The 22,317-nt window shown below is 44.9% G+C and overlaps 1 protein-coding gene across 1 annotated transcript in view; it reads left to right on the forward strand.

Annotated features, from left to right (window-relative positions):
- LOC146808898 (phospholipase A2 inhibitor and Ly6/PLAUR domain-containing protein-like) overlaps positions 1–22,317 on the forward strand; it is a 262,038-nt gene that overhangs the window by 51,744 nt on the left and 187,977 nt on the right. Inside the window, exon 2 of the mRNA XM_085615710.1 lies at positions 21,943–22,062. Coding sequence (XP_085471836.1) covers positions 21,943–22,062 — 120 coding nt within the window. The remainder of the gene's footprint in view (positions 1–21,942; positions 22,063–22,317) is intronic.

The raw sequence follows: 22,317 nt of genomic DNA on the forward strand, positions 1-22,317 counted from the left end.
CACCCAATGGCAGAAGCCCTGCAGAAATATTTCAACACAGTGGAACTGCTGTGGTTCAGTAGAGCTCACCGCGAGTACATGGACTTTCCCTTCACCGTGGAGGATGTCTGGCAGGCAATAGCCAGCCTAGCAGCTGACAAGGCGCCTGGGGCAGACGGACTGACAGCCAAATTTTATAAAAAATACTCCGAAATATTAGCACCACGACTGCTGGCGGTATACCAGGAGGCTGTGGAGACGGGCATTCTACCAGAATCCATGCGGGAGGCAATAATAGTAACTATATTGAAGCCTGATGAAGACCCCACGCAGTGCGATTCTTACCGGCCACTCTCACTAATTAATCTTGATGCCAAACTTTTTGCCACATTATTAGCCGCTCGCCTTCAGCCATTATTGCCCTTGATAGTTCGACACGATCAATCTGGTTTTTTACCGGGGTGATCCACTTCCCATAACCTGAGAACATTATTCGCGCTTATGCACAACCTCACCCCTCATGTGCCTGCAGTGGCAGCATAATTAGATGCCACCAAGGCCTTTGACTCCCTGGAGTTGGGATTTTTGTTTCCACTCTTGCACAGACTGGGTATGAGCCCTTTATGTATAAATCAAATCAGACTGCTCTACACTAGACCTACGGCACGCTTAAGGATTAACGGACTGATCTCCCACCCGATAGCTATCACGAGGGGAACGCGACAGGGCTGCGCCCTGTCACCGTTATTATTTGCCATAGCCACAGAGCCGCTGGCGGCTTGAATCAGGCAGCACCACACAGAAAGGGGCATAGGATTTACCATGCGCGGGCTCACTGTGTCCATGTACACAGACGATATCACACTGTATATGGTGAATCCAAAGGAAAACCTCCCTCCCATGACACGAGAGCTGGTGCGATATGGGGGGCTGTCGGGATAGAAATATACTGGAGCAAATCGATCATATTCCCATTGACGCCTGGAACTCAGACCTTTGATACTGAATATCTTATAGGCTGGGCGACTGAACCGACACAATATCTGGGTGTATCGATTAGCAATGACGTCCAAGAACTCTGGACACACAACTATGGAAGAATGATAGACTGGATAGCCGACAGAGTACGACGATGGAAGACCTTGCCGCTGTCCCTGATGGGCTGCATACCGGTGGCCAAAATGATCAAACTACCAAAGTTACTGTATGTATTTGTAAATGTCCCCATACCCCTTACGACACACTTCTTCAACAAAATCCGCTCCTTGATGAGCGAGCTGTTCTGGGAGGGATGACAACCAAGGGTCTCTTGGGAAACACTTACACTCCCACAGGCACAGGGTGGACTGGCAGTCCCGGACTTTGCCTTATACTTGTATTGCGCACAGGCGTAATTTCCAGCCCCGTTCCAACCTCACGTGGCCATCGAACTAGACAGGGTAGCTCCCCTGCCACTTAAGATGGCTGTCTACCAATCTTTCAAGCGCCCGCAAAATGAAGTAGAAAAATGTTAAAAATCTCTGCAAACACGCGGAAATATCGCAAAGATGCAAAAGTTTTTTTCCCGCCCGTTTGCGGTATTTTCTGCGTGGTGGCGGCTCACCAACTTACCCATGCGGTTGCTCAAGGGCATGGCCATCTTGTTTTCACTTGTCTCGCGGTGCATGATCACGAGAAGAAAGACGTTACTGCCTGTGCGAACTGTCGCGAGACAGCGCAAATGGCTACCAACAATCCAACATCTCGTGGAGAACGTGACCGGATCGGGAAAACTTGTCGGCGAACGTGGGGATTCAGGTAAGGCGATCGCGCGCACGTGAGAATGTATTATTTTACAGCGCGAGCAAGCAAAATATTTCCGGCAAAATGCGGGCTGCGGAAATTTTGACATTTTCGCGCTCTCCGCGGAACGCCAAAATGTCAAATTATCGCAATTTCTGCGAGCGGAACGGAATTTTAGTCCAGGCCTAATATGCGCCCTCTATGCCCTTGGCGGACAATCCGTTAATTCCACCACTGATGGAGAAGCACGCGCAGGCGCGAGCCCAGATCCAGTGTTCAGCTTCGTCAGGACCTGTACCCTGGGGATACAGTCCTCACATTGCCCACAGCCCCTTCAGCGTCAGACATGCTGCTTTATTATCAGATATGGACAACCTGTAGATGGAAATTTGTAATGTATCCGGCACCCCCCGGAAGCTGGCAGTGTTAGAAAATATTCTCACCGTAGACTCAGTCTGCAGGCTGATCACACGACTATATACCACCACACAAAGAGATCACCCGATTGCAGCGTCAATAGCTCATGCCGCATGGGAGGGGGATTTGGGGGGGAACCTCACAGATGAGCAGTGGGCCTTCAGCTGCAGACAGCCTGAGCAGCTAACCCCAAACTATAGGCTCAGGTTAATTTCAAGCACCTCTACCGGTTCTACAGAACTCCCATACAATTACGATATATGGGTCTGCGCCGAGATGACAACTGTTGGAAATGTGGAGCGTCACAAGCAATGCCGGCCAATAGCAAACTTTTGGGCTCAAATAATACAATATAGGAAACATAACGGGATTAAGCTTGCTCTGTATGCCCCAGTTGGTACTCTTGGGGATTGTCCCTCATATACAGCCAAAGACAAGGAAACTGCCAGCTATTTTATTACTGATGGCAAAGAGACAGCTGGCGATAAACTGGGGGACCGCACACCCTCCGACCCCGAAGTAGTGGGTTAGAGAAGTGACTTATTGTAATACCCAGCTAGAGCATATTGGGGGCTAATACCGATGCGGTGCCGTCCCCGAGACATATGGGAGCCATTTGTGAGCTGGCAGGGAAATGTGGATATAGCTGAAGTATAAGTATAAGTGAGGCCGAGGTGGTGTGGGGCCATGCAGTGAGTGGGGTCCTGGGGAACATGTGGCAGCCATGCGGGACACGATGTATGAGTGGAGGACACACATGTTGATTATTTTCTATCCTACCTGCCTAGATGTGAAACAGAGCCAAATGTCAGTAGTATTGTTGTACTGTCTAATATTAACAATTTACCTCAAACACGACCAACCTAACGAGGAAATACTCATGACACTGTCACATTAGCCGCTCTTTTATTTATTATTGAGATGACAGGCTCAACTGTGCTGTATTACTGTGTATGAAATTGTTGTAGACTTGTATTGTTGTTGTTGTAGACTTGTAAAGCGCACTGCTGCCCTGAGGCGTCGTGGCGCTGTAGACCGCTGGGGAACCCGTCCTGGCTATCCCTGTGAGATGGTCCCTTTCTGGGTATCTCCAAGGTGAAACCAGGCATCCCCGGCGTCTGTGGGGGGCCGTTGTGGGGGGCCGTTGTAGAGATGAGGCAAGCTTAATGCCCAGAGTTGCCGAGTGTGTTCCTGGTTAGAGTAGGTACCGAGGCGAGAATTATCGAGTCTGTTTTGACCCTGGTCCACGACCCTGCCGCGCTGGGAATTGAACCCTGGTCCCTGGCCGATTCTCTGCTTACGGGTCTGCCGCCTCTAACCAGTGAGCCACACCTCTCCACTGGATTGTATTTTTGTTTGAAAATACCCCCCAAAAAAAGGAGACCGGGATGCATTTAAAAAAAAAAAAAGAAAGGTTTTCGTTTCATTTTTTACGGGCAGGTAGTTGTCCCTGGGACCACTGCCTGCCTTCAAAAAATATTTTTAGAGACAGTCACAAAGTGGAAGGGGTCTCCTGAGGACTTCTTCCAAATTACTCCTGCATTACCACCCTCTTGAATTGAGAGTGTTTTGCGACTGCAATTGCGGTCACAAAACATTCGTACATTGATTTGCGGACACAATTAGGAAGGGAACGCCCCTTTCCTAATTGAGACTCGCAATTACTAAATAGAGACTCGCAAATGAATTGTGACTCGCTATTTAGGAATTGTACAAGGCCCAGACTAAAATTGCAGGCGCAAACGGGTCGCAAAACCCATTTGCGCACGCAATTCTAGGTCATACATCTGGCCAAGAATGTATTAGGAAAAGACAGAGAGTGTCTGAAATATGCATTCAAAACTAAGTGAGCATAGCCATTTACATTCATTCTGACATGGTCAAATAGTTACTGTTTTTGACTGTGATTTGCAACTTGAACAAGATATAATTTTTCAGGGAATAAAAACTGTTCTCAGAATTCCTTGGTTAACTTAAAGGGATCCTAGCATTAGCTCAGTCTGGTTAGGACTATTTTTATAATAAGTGGACTGCACTGCTTTTTACAGAAATGGGGCAAATTCACCATAATTTTTTGCTGGGTTTGCATCACAAAAGTGACAGAGCCCGTTGCAAAATGTTTATTTTGAATTTACTATCCAGATCAAAACGTGATTTGTCCAGGAAAACTGCCTGAAAGAAATGCAAAACAACTATTTTCATTACTCTTCATTGAGGTAAAGTTGCCTGAAATTAACGTAAAACAAAATTTTGCATTACTTTGCATTAAGGGAACGTTTCATGGGTAGTACATGGGCCTTTCCATGCAACCATCCATGGTTTGTGATGCAAAACCCTATCTACTAACAATAGTAAATAGAGTTTTGCATGAAAAAATAATGCATACTTCAGGCAGGTGTAAAAAATATATATATTTCTCCAAATATCTGGGATTCAAAACTGATGTGGAATGCTTTTAGCAATGGCGATAAAACTACAAACTATTTTCAGATCCGAAAAGTTTAAATTCAATAGCTTCATGTAGATAAAGAATTATTTTATTTTAATAGAGAAAATGTTAATTTGCATGACAAATATCAGGCTAAAGATAGGATTATGCAACTTTTCCTTTGAAATCTCTATCCTTTCTGCTATTAATGTGTTTCTGGTATGCAAGGTGTGCTTAAATGGAATGTGTGTTTGAGACTGTAGTACCACCTCCTGTCTACATAGAAAATGCTGAGCAAAAATGGAAAAATACTTGATGAAATACATGTGCCCACAAGGGAATTTTTTAAAAAGGTGTAAAAATAGACACATATGTCCCTGAAGAAATTTCATATCATTTAGAAGAAAGTGCCTTGTGGGGACCTGGCTTCAGACATATATACAAAGGCTGTGGGAAGGAAAACCATTACATAACGGTTTGGAACGCAAAAGAGACACTAAGTGTGTCATGAAGAGACAAGAATTTGGACAGCAAAAAGTTCCAGAAGCACTCTAGCAGCTCACATGAGGCCAAACGGCAACATTGACTAAGGCAAGTGGAAACAAAATGAAGTCAAACGTTATCAAATTCATCATCCAATGGTTCATTGATGTAAATATTGAGTAACTATGAGGAAAATGGATGTGCGATGGCGATGTCAGATACAGATCAACATGTGCATGCAAGATTGGCTACTTGCAAGAAAAGACACACATCTGAAAAGAATTACCACATGAAGCACCATTGTTCCTTTGAACATTGTCCTAAAATCATGCTCAAGGTGAATGGTTGCCCTACAAGTTTCATTATAGACAGTGGCTCATCGATCAATATGCCGCCAGAAAAGTACAAAGAACTGTCCCATATACAACATCTCACACCATCAAGAACCAAGGTGTATATCTGGGCAGATTCTACATGCTTGCAGAGTAAAGGATCCCTTGTGGAGACCATGTGGCACAAGAAAATGACAGTGCAAGCTACATTTTATGTACTCCCAGGTGCTTTTTCGAGTGCATGCTTATTAAGCTTTGACATGGCTGCTGACATGGGACTAATTTCTATTAACTACAACTTGAATGCCCATTTTGTAATAGTGAGTCAATTTCTGACATTGTTTCATGGACTTGGGAAACTTAAGACAATCAAGGTACAGCTTCAAATTAAAGAAGATGTTCGTCCCATTGCACAGCAACACCGTCTAATTGCTTTTCACTTACAGGAAGCCGCTGAGAAAGAACTAGAAACACTGTTAAAGTATGGCATCATAGAGAAATCTACTAGCAAAATGTAATTATTAGTTTGTGATTACCACAAAGTGTAAGTTTACCATTGTGAATCAGGTCCTCAGTACTCAGCAAAGTAAATTGTGTCAGTGAACAAATAATTATCCAACCAGTTCTTTTAAAAAAAAGAAAAGTAATTTCATTCTAACCACACAACACAGTACCGTACGTAAAAGTGCAAAGGGCCATCAGAACAAACAAAGACATAGGGGCATATTATCAATGGTTGTAATCGCCGCTTTTTCGGCACATAGAGCCCAAAAAGCGGCAATTGTTTAATCACTCAATCAACAAGGACACGCTAACAAGCGTTAGCGCGTGTTTCCTTGCTACTTTGCATGTCAGCAATCAATATCGCTAATGACATGCAAAGTAGGCGTTCCCATACATAACTCCATGTCAATTCACGCTGACATGGATTCGCAATATTTACTACCCTGCAGACAAAAAAACACGCTAACCGTGTTTATTTTGGAATTTAACGTCTGCTTTTTATTTGACTTAGCTATACTAATAATGGGAGGTGGATTGTATGTTTAGGTCCACACTCCGCTATCAGCAAGCAGGTCTAAAGCACTGTGAAATCTTCGCTGGATTTCACACGTTATTTCTCATTTTCGCCCACTATCGCTGGAATTACATCGCCTGTTAGCAAAGCGTTGATAATATGCCGCTAACACGGTAATGTAATCCGTCGATAGACGCGATAAACAGAATCGCGCTAAGTGCACTTAGCGATGTTTATCGCTATTCTTTGATAATATGCCCCATATATCTGGAGACTATTCACTGTGTTGGGGAATATGTCACCAAGTGCTCAGCTGTCTCTTTAGTTACTAGGAAACTCGTTTAATGCAACTTGGCAGTAGAGCACTATGAGAATGTTCCTTTTGCTTTCAGGTGGTTCAACCCACCCCCTCCTAGTTTTGGGTAGAGACAGTGTTCTAGGTGCAGTGTTGCCTTTAGCCAGGGAGTTGCCCTTTCTCTTGGTCACAGTTTGTGCTGCTCTCATTGGCTTATGGAAGACCTATGCTGCTCCTTCTCACCTGCATTTGGTTTCAGTGTTTGGTGCATTGACTTTATTCAAGCACAGGCAACATCATTGCCATTCTCCAGCTCCAGTTGCTAGTGTGCAGGTGCCCACTCTCCAAACAGGGTAGGTGTGTGACACACAACAGACGAGGAACCTATTTCACTTGACTCCCAGTGATTGTGGGTGACTTTCTCAATTCAATTACCTCTTGTCCTCTTGGGGCATAGCACCACTCAGGGAAGAATGGGGCGAGGGCAGTCCCTGCAGTGCAGATACTTATGTTCCCTTCCCCACACATCTTAGAGTATAATTTACCACCAAGGAATGTGAGTATGCTTAGGCGAGTCGTATAGTCTGCATTTCAGTCTTGCATATAATTGTATATATTTTTGCTCGGGAATTCAAAATAGATTCCAATTTGCCACCGTTTATTTCAGCAAACACACTCCATGCCTACTGTGCTACAGATGTACATGTTCAATAAGCATTCAACATTCATATCCCATATGATCGTAGTCAAGGTAACAGTTGCATCAAACTACCAGTTTAAACCTGAGAGGTAGAAAAACCTGTTCTGATACATTGAAAGTTTCTCAGTACAATTTCCAAGAATTTTAGACACTTGCAACTCTGGTTTTGGATGGGCCAAATCCTCCTCCCACTTTTCTCTTAGACCCACAAGAGGCATTATCATATCACTTCTTATAGCCTGATAAAGGCATGTCACTGCCTTCATGCGACCTATCGTGGTACACAATATTTGACAAGTGCTATTTACTCCGCTAAACCCATACCCATACGCAATGTAGCAAATATAGCGAGCACCGAAAATTCCTCAAGTGATTATATCACCCATTCACTATACAAATCTCTAACATATGTACCCCGTGGTTTGCCCACAATCTTTCCTCTGAATGATTTGTTCCAAACTTCTCAACGGAATGCCCGGGGCACAGGGCCTCTGAGTATGAGTTTGTTGAAGCGCACGGCACCACCAGTGCTGCACAACCTTACCCATAGAGGCCATTCCCTGCGCTGGTCCTCTGACAGGGGCTCAATAACCCTCTGTTGGAGGATTCAATACCCACTAACACCAGCATCTTGGTGACATCGTCCTCGATGCTAGCCCTCACAGTATCAGACAATCTGCAAATGTTGTTCTTCACAGTTGTGCTGTCCCTAGTGTCAACGTCATGGGTACACCATGTAGCGATTTCTGGGGTAAGGGAAAACAAAGTGGCAAATTGCCCCAGAAACTGGCAGCAGTCTCACTGTTGATCTAGGGTCAGTGTGGGTGAGAGGCTGATACCCTCCAATGACCCATCCTGCTCCTTGAAAGATAGGAGGGAGAGGAGAGGCTCACTCTCCTTTTCCATCCCATCCTCAGTGACCAAGAGGATGGTCATTTCTAAAAGTGGGGCTTGAGGCTGTTCACATGTAGGACCCTCAAAGGGGTCCTAGTAGTCTTGTAGTCCACCAAGTAGGTGACATCACTCTGTGGTAAATATTTCGTTACCGGTACTATTTTTATGCGGTAAAGTCTATCAAGAATAACTCAGTAAATATAAGAGGCAGAATCCGTGGTATTAGAGGTTTTAAAGAGCTTTATTCCTATAAAAAGGAAGACAATTCGAATTGTGGGCCTTCTATTCCATCACCACGAAAGTTCAGGAAGGAAGGAACATATATTATTGACAGATAGGCAGTTTTATAGAAAATACATTACAGTAAAACAGATGCAAGAGGCGTAACAGCTGATAAAAGGTGCATACGTAGCTAATAGAGGGCGTAATTTAATAAACGTCATCATACATGATGTCACAAGTGGGTGGATCCATAAAAGAATCCTGCAATGTCAGCAGAAATAGTTGGCAGAGATGCGCGCGCAGCCGCATGACGTGTGATTGACGTGCAACTAGAGGGTGAAGGGGACTTGACATTTAGCTCTACATGTGGAGACAGAAGTCTGGGGTTATGTCAACCTAATCCCAAATCATATCTAATATCCTATGTTTAAAGAACTGTGTTATCCAAAAAGAGAGGTCTCTTAGGATAGAATCTTATTCTATACTGACTATACTGACTGTTAGTGCGTGTACAAGCGTCTGAGTGTCTACACTAGATGCGAGGGGGTAGGAATATTCCATGGTAACGGGGCTATGAATTACTTGCATGAGGGCAGCGAGGCCTGGCCCTTTGCACGGTAGCTGGAGGAATGTTTACCTAAACTACTAGACAGGAATGCATCGGATGAGGAGCGAAGGAGATAATCTCGAAGGTGAAATACAGTTTTTGGCAGGCGACAGGCTGGATCAGGCACCGTTAGCCGCGCAGGGAGTAAGACAAAGTTCATGGTCACAGATGCGGGCTCAGACTGGAGCTTTCAGAGGCAGAAGGCAGGAAAAGGCTTGATGACAGAATTCGGGCCTACTCGCCTGAATCTGTAAAATGTGGAAAGTGAACCATATAAAGTCGGTGGCCTTTCATACTTAGGAATGGAATATCTGACCCATTCATGGCGGATCTGAAAGAGGACATGTTGACGGTGGACGCACATATATTTGCGTCTTCAAAACTGGAGCAGGAGGGAACATACATGTACTTATAGCATGCACATGGAGCCGTTGGGGTCTACGATAGGGGACATAACTGATCACAAAATTCATATTTCCTCATTCCCTCCTTGTCCCCTTCGGACCCTTAGGAGATATCGATCTTCATCAATCCATCGATCTGTTCATATAGCATCATTTGTTCTTCTTTCTTCTTCCGGGATCTCGGACGAATACTTGGATGTGGGATACACGAGGTGGCACACAGACCACAAATCGCTGGCCCACATTGTAAACATAAGCAGCAACTGAATAGTATGAGAAAGCCAATACCTAGGAAGGATAGGATTCTCCATCCCCAGGCTGACAACACGCCCCAGAACCAACCGGACCAAGTCCAGGTGCCTGGACTCTGGTGTATCTGGCTTACAATCTTATGAAGGCGAGTTATGGCTTTATATACTGACGGCGAATTTTCTGGTATGAAAATGCAACAACTTGATCCGATGACCCTACAAGCTCCGCCCCTATCGGCCAGAATGACGTCAAGGACAAGACGATTTTGAAGCACAACAATCCGCATAGCAGACTGCTCTTCTGTTAAATTGCCTAAGGCGGAAATAGTTTCATTCACTACTGCTTCAAGGGTTCTGGTTAATCTACGTATCAACTTACTATTAGTGACTGTACCTATATAGGGAAAGAAACCTTTATTGAAATCTGTGTATTTTTCCCATGCTGTTTCAGTGTAATCGACAATTGGGAGATCTCTCTGCTGTCTATTGTGTACTAAATGGGTATTTCTATGATAATCAGGAGGAGCTAGAAAAACAGGTGGTAGAAGGAATGCTATGTAACAGGTACCATCCCAATCTAAAGGTAGACGTATATATGCGGTCTGGCCACATATAAAGTAGGAATGACGAGAAGCTCTAAATGCAGACTTGCCTTGATCACTGAATTTTATTACAGTGGTGCATTTACTATGGCCCATGTGTATGGAACCATTCTTTCTGATACATAATTCCCCTTTTACTGGGAATACTGACATGGCGGGCAAGATTGGTGTAGCTTCAGATTCAACGTTCAGGATCATAAGGTTAAGTGTAAAATTACCTAATCCATATACTTCATTTTCTAGATCAGTTCCTGTTCTTTTGGGAAGTCCCTCCTGGTTAGGGTAGCAGACTTTAAGCAAAACTAAGTTCAGGTTGCCCCATACCCAGTTGTCTTGATAAACCGCGGAATTTGAATCTAAGGAATTAATCAAACTAAACCATGCTCCACAGGAGCCATTGTGTGTGAACGGATAGGGAAAGAGGGGCAAAACTCCCTTATAGTTCTGATAGGGAGGGAGTCGGCCACATATCCAACAATTTGTGGCATTGCTGGTTTGATGGGAATGATGTAACATACTAATGAATGTGTTGTTGCGCAGCGCAAATCTATAAGACAATTCATGTGGAGGTAATTCACTAAAAGAATGTTCTGCAGTTATATTATAAGCACGCTTAGGAATAGGGTAATACATGTGCAATAGGATGCTGACAATGATGATCAGAAGACTTAGAAAAAACAAAATTAATAATGTTACTGTGCAGTGACTTCGAAATGATTTACAATACGCATGCTTTTTTAGCTGCATCTGATTATTTCTTTCTCTATTCCGGTCTAGAGGATACATGTCAGAGACAAATTCAACCGATTCACCTTGGAGAGGACTTAAACAATCAAATTGTCTGACTTACTAGACCTCAATTTTAGTTTATATAGTTCTGAGTTCGATCGCTCAACCAAGGGGAGCTTTGAGTCTGTCTGTGAGGGAATACAGGGTTGAGTCTCTACATTGGATGGTAGTCCATAAAATTTCTTGATATGACTCGAGTGTAACCACCCTTTTCTTCCCTCGATTTTCACGGCTGTCCTTGTGGTAAGTAGAACCAACTTCGGTGACTTCCACCTAGGATCCAGTTGGGTCTTCCGGTCCAAATTCCTGACCAAAACCAGGTCACCAGGAACCACGTCATGGGGCTTCACCTCAGTATTGTCGGGAAAAGCTGCGGATACCTGTGAACGACAAGATTGTAGTGCAGACATCAAGGAAGCCAGGTAATCTGTCAGCATATTACAGTCAACATCAGTGATTTTGCGAGGTATAGGCGTCCCCCACATATTTGGTGGTCTACCGAAGATCACCTCATACGGGGATAGCCCTGTTCGAGAATGTGCTACCATTCTCATGTAAAAGAGCGCAACTGGTAAGGCTACTATCCAATCGACTCCTTTTTCTCTACATATTTTGGACAATCTAATTTTCAAAGTTTGATTATGGCGTTCTACGAGTCCTGCTGCCTCGGGATGTCGGACACAGTGAAACTTCCATTGATAGCCTAATAGAAGGGAAACGTGTTTCATTAGTTCGGATGAGAACGGCTGGCCGTTATCTGAGTAGACAACACGTGGTAAACCGTACCGTGGGAAGAATTCTCAAACTAACTGTTTGGCAGTAGTCGGGGCAGTGTAATCTGAAACCGGGTATGCTTCTGTCCAACGGGAAAGAGCGCAGACAACTACGAGAACATATTTGAATCCTCGACATCGTTCCATCTGGATATAATCCATCTGGAGGACTTCAAAAGCATGATCGGGAGTTTGGAATCCACCCTGTTCTACGGGGATGCTTTTACCTGGATTAAACTGACAACATATCAAACAGGTACGAACTTTTTGTTTAGCTGCGGCTCGTAAATGTTTGTTGAACCAAATGTGTTGAATGCTGTCTAGCATAGCTTTTTCTCCTAGGTGCGCTGGACTATGTATAGTGTTAATGATGACTTGGACCATTGAGTCGGGAAGAAACCATATAGATTTTTCCTTCGTCATCCATCCTTGATCTGTTTGGATCCCTCCTAATTCAGTCCATTTCTTTATTTCGTCTGGTGTAGCATGTGTCTGTATGTCGATTACATCAAGGGCGGGATCCTTAACTGTCATGCAATGTGTTGGTGTCGGAACTATTGTCTTTGTCAAGTCAGTTGTGTGAGTCTGATTCTGAGCAGTCTGTTTAGCTGTTCTGTCAGCTAGATCATTACCCTGAGAAATGATATCGGTAACTTTTGTGTGGGCTTTGCATTTCATAATCGATATTGCAGTAGGTAGATGAATCGCGTCTAATAGGGCTTGAATGAGGGGTCCGTGTTGGATGTGGGCACCGTGAGAAGTTAAATAACCTCTCTCTCGCCACAGTACGCCGAAGTCATGGACGACTCCGAATGCATAACGTGAATCTGTGTATATGTTGACTTTTTTATTTGTGGCTTGAATACAGGCTTGTGTCAGAGCGGTGAGCTCTGCTGCTTGAGCTGACAAAGTGTTAATACAATTTGTTTCAATGACTTCAGTGTCTGTTGTGACTGCGTAAGCGGCCACTAACTCTCCTGTACTTGTTCTCATACATGACCCATCTACATACAATGTCAAGTCTGGATCTGTCAAAGGGGTATCTGTCAAGTCTTGTCTGGGTTTCGTCGTGATAGTAATGACTTCGACACAATCATGTGCCAATGGATCTGTTCCGCCTACTGGTAACAGTGTGGCAGGATTTAACGTATTACAACGTCTGATTTCTATATGTGGCTGAAACAATGTTAATTCGTAACCGGTGAGTCTTGCTATCGTCAAGTGTTGTGTTTGTGTGCGGTTCAAGAGAACCTCTACTGCGTGTGGTACTTGTACTGTCAATTGATGTCCTAACACTATGGCATCGCTTTGTCTGATTGCTAAAGCTGTTGCTGCCACTGATTTCAGGCACGCTGGAAGTGCCTGAGCTACTGGATCTAATGTACTAGAGAACTGAAACTGGACCGGACTGGATTCGACTCGACTGGACTCGGAACTTCGGAACCTGGCGGGTCTCTGGATACCTCGGATCTTGCTCTCTCAGCTAGGCTCTGGTCGGGATACTTCGCACGTCTCACCGCCTCGTCTGGGTGTTGATCGCAGCCTCAGTCGTCCCCGCTTGGCCGGAAGGAGACACAGGAAATCCTGTAGATACGCGGTTTTTTTTGTCCGTTCAGCTGTGGCAGGAGACCGGGCCTGCAACGCACCGCCGGCGCGTGAGATGAGAAAGTGTCCCTGTTCGGGCGCCAATTTATGTGGTAAATATTTCGTTACCGGTACTATTTTTATGCGGTAAAGTCTATCAAGAATAACTCAGTAAATATAAGAGGCAGAATCCGTGGTATTACAGGTTTTAAAGAGCTTTATTCCTATAAAAAGGAAGACAATTCGAATTGTGGGCCTTCTATTCCATCACCACGAAAGTTCAGGAAGGAAGGAACATATATTATTGACAGATAGGCAGTTTTATAGAAAATACATTACAGTAAAACAGATGCAAGAGGCGTAACAGCTGATAAAAGGTGCATACGTAGCTAATAGAGGGCGTAATTTAATAAACGTCATCATACATGATGTCACAAGTGGGTGGATCCATAAAAGAATCCTGCAATGTCAGCAGAAATAGTTGGCAGAGATGCGCGCGCAGCCGCATGACGTGTGATTGACGTGCAACTAGAGGGTGAAGGGGACTTGACATTTAGCTCTACATGTGGAGACAGAAGTCTGGGGTTATGTCAACCTAATCCCAAATCATATCTAATATCCTATGTTTAAAGAACTGTGTTATCCAAAAAGAGAGGTCTCTTAGGATAGAATCTTATTCTTTACTGACTATACTGACTGTTAGTGCGTGTACAAGCGTCTGAGTGTCTACACTAGATGCGAGGGGGTAGGAATATTCCATGGTAACGGGGCTATGAATTACTTGCATGAGGGCAGCGAGGCCTGGCCCTTTGCACGGTAGCTGGAGGAATGTTTACCTAAACTACTAGACAGGAATGCATCGGATGAGGAGCGAAGGAGATAATCTCGAAGGTGAAATACAGTTTTTGGCAGGCGACAGGCTGGATCAGGCACCGTTAGCCGCGCAGGGAGTAAGACAAAGTTCATGGTCACAGATGCGGGCTCAGACTGGAGCTTTCAGAGGCAGAAGGCAGGAAAAGGCTTGATGACAGAATTCGGGCCTACTCGCCTGAATCTGTAAAATGTGGAAAGTGAACCATATAAAGTCGGTGGCCTTTCATACTTAGGAATGGAATATCTGACCCATTCATGGCGGATCTGAAAGAGGACATGTTGACGGTGGACGCACATATATTTGCGTCTTCAAAACTGGAGCAGGAGGGAACATACATGTACTTATAGCATGCACATGGAGCCGTTGGGGTCTACGATAGGGGACATAACTGATCACAAAATTCATATTTCCTCAACTCTTGCGCTCCTTCACCTCATGAGGCCCAGACCAACGGTCTTGCAGGGCCCGGGGCTCCACTGGCTCTGTTACTGACACTTTTAGATGGGGCTGAAACTAAGCCAGAGTGGTATTTTTTGTTTCATGTCCTCCTGGCTAACTTCAAGGTTCTCCTGAGCAAGCTTCTTGAAGCTGGCTGTCTGGTTGCAGAACACCAGCATGTAGTGGACTACATACTCTGGCGGCTTCTTGGGAGCTTACTCTCAGCCTTCCTTAACCAAACTGAGAGCTCCTCTAGCCAGGAGTCCATAAAGAAATTCAAAAGGGCTGAATCCAATTTGCTTCTGTGGAATCTCCCAGTAGATCAGGTATTACCCAGATACGTCACCAGCTGCCTGGGCCTCCGCCTGCAACCAAAGACCCACAAGAGTAGGAAACTCTTTATGCCCCTTGCAGAATTCTTTCACTGGGGGTACCCCGTTCATCCTGCCAGTTGGTCAGCTCAGGTAGGTTCCCCAGTTTTATCACTTCTTCCCCTGTAAATACCAGGGCATCCCCCTGAGGTTCTGCCTCCACCGAATTGTCGAAATTGCAGGAGTGGGCTTGCTGTGCCCCTTGCCCTTTCTCTTCTTGGCAGGTACCTGGGCTATTAGTCCAGGATCCAGGTCCTTCTGACCACCCTCTCGAGCTGCCATGGGCTGTGTTGTCAGGAACACCCACTCAGGCACCCAAATCATCTCCAAATGTGACCTGAGCTCCACCTCCTTCCAGATGGTGTGTTCCAGGTTGTTGTCCAGCAGGCAATCCACAGGCATGGATGGACTCACAGCTACCTTCAGCAGACCTGAGACCCCCCTACTCAAAGAGAACCTGAGTCAGAGGGTAGTGACTCTCATGGTTGTCAGCAGCCTAAACTTGGTGGAAAGCATTAGGGACTACCTGTTCTGAAGACTCAGTTGAGACCAATGACTTCCCTGTACCATCTCTCCATCACCCAGGGACACTAGGGTCAACTGTACACTCTCACCAGAACTATATAGGGTCATCTCCTCCCCAAGCGCTACACTAGTAAACCTCAGTGACTGCCAACCAGTGGGGGGCTGTGTCTGCTTGGGACACTTGGCATCCCTTGAAGTGTCCTTCCTGTTAATACTAATAAAACCTTATGGGAGCCTTCCCTCCAGACTTACTGGCAGAGTACAATTTCTTCTTTCCAGCAGGAGAATGGGAACCCTGACCCTCCTGTTTCTTCTGGTGAGTACTCTGCCCACCTTTGTTGTGATCGCACAAGATACCTTCCTGTGAATCCTGGGTCTGGCCCAGCGGTCCGCCACCTTATCAAGCACTTTGGGGCCCTTGAGCTTGCTATCAACAAGGTGCTGGCACCTATCTCGAAAACAAAGACTGAACATATGCTCTGTTGCAAACAACATATACATCCCCTGGTAATCTTTTACCTCACTGCCCTTTACCCAACAATCCAATGCCTTGCAAAATGAAACCACACAATCCACCCAAATCTATTGGGAAATCTTCTGAATATCCCTTAATTTCCATATATACCTTTCTGGGGTCAGACCTAACTTTTGTAGGTCCTCCTTCATGGGGGATACCTCATCCTGTCACTCTCTTCTAGGGACAGTATAGTTCTCCTCCCGTCACAAGGGATATGGCGCCACAAACTGCATTCCCAGTCTGCCTCAGGGACCTTGTGCATTTGTTGGGCAATTTTGCAGGCCTCAAACCATCTGTATTTGTCGTCCCTCATTGTGAAATCAGTCAAGACCCTTGGGTGTGTGAACTCTCCTGTCAGAGGGCATGGAAGAATTGCTACCACTGCCACTGCCACCATCTTGACTGGACTCAGGCCTCCTGGTCCTGGTATCCAACTCCTGCAAGCTCAACTCCTCAGCCAAAACCGTTTTTTCTCCTCCATAGCCAACTTATTTTCCTCGATGGCCATGGTTTGATTCTTTTGGTCTATCTCAAAGGCTGTTTCTTTTTCTCTGCCTCCAATTTTAGCTTGGCAACATGGCAATTTAAGTTGCCTTTCTTCCCCTCTGTCCTGCCTTTTACAGGATACATTGCTCCCTGCCCTGGGGGGGTGAGGGGGGGGGGGGGGGTGTACATCTCTCCTTGTACCAGTTCTTGTAAATATATCCCTTTGTTTCTAAAAACGTCATCTAAAATAATTGCCTCACCAGCCAATCTTCACATAATTATGCCCAACCCATCAGTTATTGCAAAATACCCCAATTAGGTCCATACAACTGTAGAACTTGATGCAGTCATTACATATTAAAAGTTCAATACCAGGACCTGTCTAGCCACAGATTATCACAACTATGGCCTTTAAAATACATAAAACAAAGTGCATTGAGCAAAGCGAATATCACTGGAGCCTTTATTGACCTGCCATTTGAAGGACCTAATTGACCTCCGTGGATCTTACTCCCGAGGTCCTCTCATTAAGGTCTGCAGCATATCACAAATAAAGCCAATAAAATGCATAATACAAAGCGCATGCTGCAAAAGACAGAGTTACGAAAATCTTAATTTCACAAGCCATTTTTTAAAGGCTCTGGTTGCCCATCTTATTTCATAAACCAACTTTGTGATTGTTTGCCTAGGAAGCATAGGCATTAGTTTTCCCCCAAGGAAACAATTGTTTAGTTTACTGTGATCCCTGACTAGCTCTTCATACTATAGCGATAGCATCCTGTGCCGAACCATCCACAATTCTCTCCCTGCTCTTTGTAGCCTCCTCAACCGTGAACGGAATTTGTTGTGTCAGACTTTGAGAAGGTAACTTTTCAGTGAGACTAACCTGCTCCCTGTATTCCACCTGCAGTTCATCATGGTTAGCCTGAACCTATGACTTTCCCTTGGTCTACCAGGGCCAGATGACTGGGAGTGGTGCTTTGCGCATTACGGTGCAATATCTATATAAAATTTTAATATTTCATATCTCCAGTTGTACTTATTGGATTTTTGTCATTCTGGTATTATTTTATTTATTAAAATGTTTTATATTTTTCTAAATTGGATTGGGATTTTTCTTGTGTTGTGTTTTCACTCTATTACTGTTTTTGTGTTATATAACTACTTTGTCTCAATGTTAAGCCTCACCTCTTTGTGCCAAACTACCAGGTGTTCTCCTGATCCCATTCTTCGCCCTTCTCCTCCAGGTCTGTCCGTGCCATCTGGTGTTGGTCCACCTCCTGGTCCTGTTTTAAGTCATCCCTTTCTGGGATGTTTTGGTCCTCTAGAGCCTCATTTTGGCCCTGGTTCAACTGCTTCTGGTAGTAGTTTCCTGAATCAGGTGTTCCTGTGTTCTCGCCCTTCCTGACCCTCATCTTCCTGGTCCTTCTTTATATTAGCCCTTCCTGGGCCTCCTGATCATGGTACTACTAATCCTCACCAGGATCCTGACAGTCTGGTCCTTCTCCACCTAAACCTGTTGTCCTGGATCTGGCACTTCTAGTCTTCCTGGTTTGGGACATTGTAATTCTCTTTGCCCTGGTCCCTGTCTTTGTGATCAACCTGGTACTGTGTCCACAGGTCTTGTATTCCTATATTACTTTCATCATAGCAGCCCTTCTAGGTTCCCCCAGCCTTTTCCCATCTGGCTCTGTTCCTTTCTGGCCATCTTGGCCCTGGTCACTTTGTCCTGGTTCTCTTCCTAAACCTCCTAATCCTGATACCACAGGCTCTGGCCCATCTGGCCTCTCGCATCCTGGACTTCTTAGTCTTTGTCCTTCTGGTTTGCGTTTTCCTGGTCCTCCTGCATCTATTGCTTGTTCTCTTAGTCATACTGGCACTGCAGTGTTGATCCTGATCCTCTTGAGCCAGGTTCTCTTTTTTCAGGTCCTCCTGCTCATTTTGGTGCTGGTTCTGGCTATCACTGTCCAGTCTCCTTAGTCTTCTAGATTCGGACTGGCCTTTTTACATCTGGTCCTCTTCACCTTGGTCCAGCTACATGTATTGATGGCTCTGGCCCACTTGGTAATCCGAGCCTTAGTTCACTAGGTCCCGATTTTCATGACCCAATTAGTCCTTTTTCTGGCCCTCTTGCTCAAGATCCTTTTAGTTTACCTTGTACTCACTGCACCGGTGTTCTGGTTGCCTTTGGTGTTAGTCCCCTTGATCTTCCTAGTCCGTGTCCTGCTTATCTTGGTTTCCTGGTCCATATCTTCAAAATCTGGTTCTGATCCTCTTGGTACTTGTCCTCTGCTCATTACCCTCATGGTTCTGCAATACCTTGTCGTGGTTCACCACAGATCATTTTATCCTTTCCTGTTTCTGATATTCCTTGACCTCCAGTTAATTCTAACCATACAACTTCATGTCCCGGTACTTCCTGGTCTTTCTGGTCATTATTCCCATGTACTCCTGCACCTAGTCCTTTGAATACTGGGTCTCCTGTTTCACAGGCTCCCGGTCCTGGACCCTTTCACCCCTTTAATCATAGTTCTCAACCATCAGTCCCGCTAGTCCTGCTCTCCTAATTTATCTAGTTCCCTGACTTGCCTGTTTCTAATCATTCTGCTCCTAGTTCTTCTGGATTATGTAGTACTGGTCCTCCTGTATTAGGTATTTGAGTCCCCTGGTCTTCCCGCCCCATCCTGGTCCTACTAGTGCTCCTAGTCTCCAGGTTTGCCTGTTCCATCTTTTTCTAATTCCCTCTATCATGTTCCTCCTATTAATGGTCCTCCTTTGTAAGGTTTTCCTCACCCCTTCTGGCACTGATCATCCTACTTCCCAGGTTGCGGGTCGCCCTGGTTCATGTAGTCATTGTCACCCCGATTTAGGATCCCACAGTCTGACCCTCATGGACCCTCATATCCTGTCATATTGGGCTTAGACTTCCTGGTCCTTTATGTCTTGCCTTGCCATTTTAATATAGGGTCTCCATGTCCTGCTAGCCCTGATCATTGCTGATTGTGCACTTCCCGAACCCTGTCCCTTTGCTTCTGACCCCTCGGCCATCCTTGATCTGATCTTTGTGGCCCCCCCTGTCTCTGGTCCTTCTTTCCATTGATGTCCTGGTACTGGTCCTCTTTGGGATGTCTACCTAGGCCTGATACTTCTGGCCTGGTTGCCCTCATCCCTCAAGTCCTAGTGGTGCGCTCACGCCCTCAGAGCGCTCCTCATTGTAATGGTCCAGAGCCTAAGGTTACTTCTTACCTATGTAAAGTGGGACACAATCCCCTGTTCCAAATCCTCCTGCTCATTCTCACCCCGCTCTTAATATCCCTAGTCCTTTTTTTTCCTTGTCCTGTTTCTCATTATGTTTGTGTTAACGATCCCCTATGGGGATATACAGATCCCTGATTGATTGATTGATTGATTGATTGATTGATTGATGGCATTGGTAACCCTGGTGCTCGTAGATTAGGTCTCCCTTGGCCTGGTTCTTCTTTTCCTAGGTCTTGTGATTCTGGTCGTCCTAGCCCTCCAGTTGGGCCACGTCCTGGCCCTTATTCTCCTACTTGTCATCATCCTCCTCCTTCTAGTTCTACTACTTCCTTCCCCTTCCACAAATACTTTAGTCAGGTACAGGCTGTTATCCTGTCACTCAGATCTTATTATTAACTTGTTTTTGTCTTCCAGATTTCTTTTGCTGAGACAGCACTGTCAATGACAGAAATGAGGGCTCAGTGGAGACAGGGCCATGCCCACCTAAAACTGTGCACAGCAAATCACAAATACTATTCTCGAAGTACATTCTGTAGGTGACTAAAATGTCAGTCTGGCTGAAGGGGTCACTTATGACGGAAGACCAATAAACATCTATGCGTGAAACCCACTCTCTGCAGGAAAAGTATGATACAGTCTTTATTTATAGACGGCTGGGTGAACATTTCCTGTGTATTACCTAGATGTATTACCTACTTGTCTCCTGCTTTCACTTCCCCATTCCACAAAAGCCTGTCTCACTCAGTTTACCTCATGCAAGTGCCACATAAGCACTGAGACCCTAACCACCAATTGTCTGCTGGACCTGTCCCTCCCGCAGGCGGCCCAGATACAGCCCATCTGTGTCTATTCCCTGTTAGCTAATGCTTCTCAGCAGCTGCTCTGTTGCCAGGTTTGAAATGCTCAGCAAGCACAATCACCCCAAAAAAGAAGCCTAAAGCTAGCATAAGGTTTCATAAAAAGCCCAAAAATTGCCCATCCCTCAAAATACATCAAGGACAATAATGAACATTAAAAAAGACAATGTATTCTCAAGAGTTAATAAAACATTTATGTAACATGGTTTAAAACCATAGTAATTATTATTTGCAGTCAGTCAAATACTTTAGACAGCAGTTCAAAATCTGTGTCATATCCCATTTGACGACTTTATTTCTTAGTTGAATATTACATTTACATAAAAGTGTTCATTCAAAATTGACTTTCGTGTTTTTTCATCTATAAACAGCCTAGTTAACCCTCCTAATTACCATTATAAAAACTACTGTACATTTGTATTTGCACCTACTTCAAATGGTTCATACATGTAGCATCACCATTACAAAATGGCCACCACCCTGCCACTGCCTGGAGTTGTTTTTTTCATGGCTAAATAAAGACCTCCTTTCACACTAGTTATCGGGGCGCCAGTCAAATTGTCCATGATCTCTACTATTTAGTCTTTGGCCAGATAAAAGGCAGAGATTATGTACTATTTGGCCAGCAGCCTTGTAAATAACCACTTCCGTTTTTTATTGCTCAAAGTTGGCACAAGGCCATTAGAGATCTTTGCAAGAGACATGGATTGCATGAGAAGGGTCAGGTTTCTGGGGATTGTCCCAGAATCACAGGATGCTGAACCATCGCTGGGACTCAAATCTGGTTCCCCAATTCCAAAGTCGGCAGCTCTGGCCTTTAGGTCGAATCTCCTCTTGTGCTTGGTGCGCATTGAAATCTGTGTAGGGAGCGCTTTGCATTGCTCGAGATTTGATGATGGGGTTTGTATTTTTGCATTAGAAGTGCTTGCTGTCTTTGCTTCACACGCTTTCATTTGCGGTGAAGGACACTGTATTGGGGCTCTGTACCAGGCAGAGAAGCGGAAGAAGAGGTCTGGTGATAGAACCCTACAAATGACATCTGCCATTCCCTTCCAGGACACTCTTTGAGCTGTAAGACGTGCCTAGGTTATGGTTCGCCCATCTGCCAAAGCTCCGTACAAACGTGCGATAAGGTTGATGACATGTGCATCCAGGGATATGAGAACAACACACTTGGTGAGTGTCCTGATTCATAGTTTTAATGCAAATATTAATTGATTGGATGCAACAAAGAAACACATGCACATATGAACACATTGACATTTCAACTCCTGCTGCCTAGGAGCAGCCTCAAAAGCATAATAACATAAGTGTTTGTAAAGCGCAGGCTCAACCAGAAAGGCCTCTTGGCGCTGAAAAACGGATATTTATAGATACCTAACTCAATGGTACTCATTTTATCGACCTCAGAAGAATGAAAGGCTGAGTGGA

Source organism: Triturus cristatus, chromosome 7, assembly GCF_964204655.1.
Source record: "Triturus cristatus chromosome 7, aTriCri1.1, whole genome shotgun sequence".
In the NCBI taxonomy this organism is placed as follows: Eukaryota; Metazoa; Chordata; class Amphibia; order Caudata; family Salamandridae; genus Triturus; species Triturus cristatus.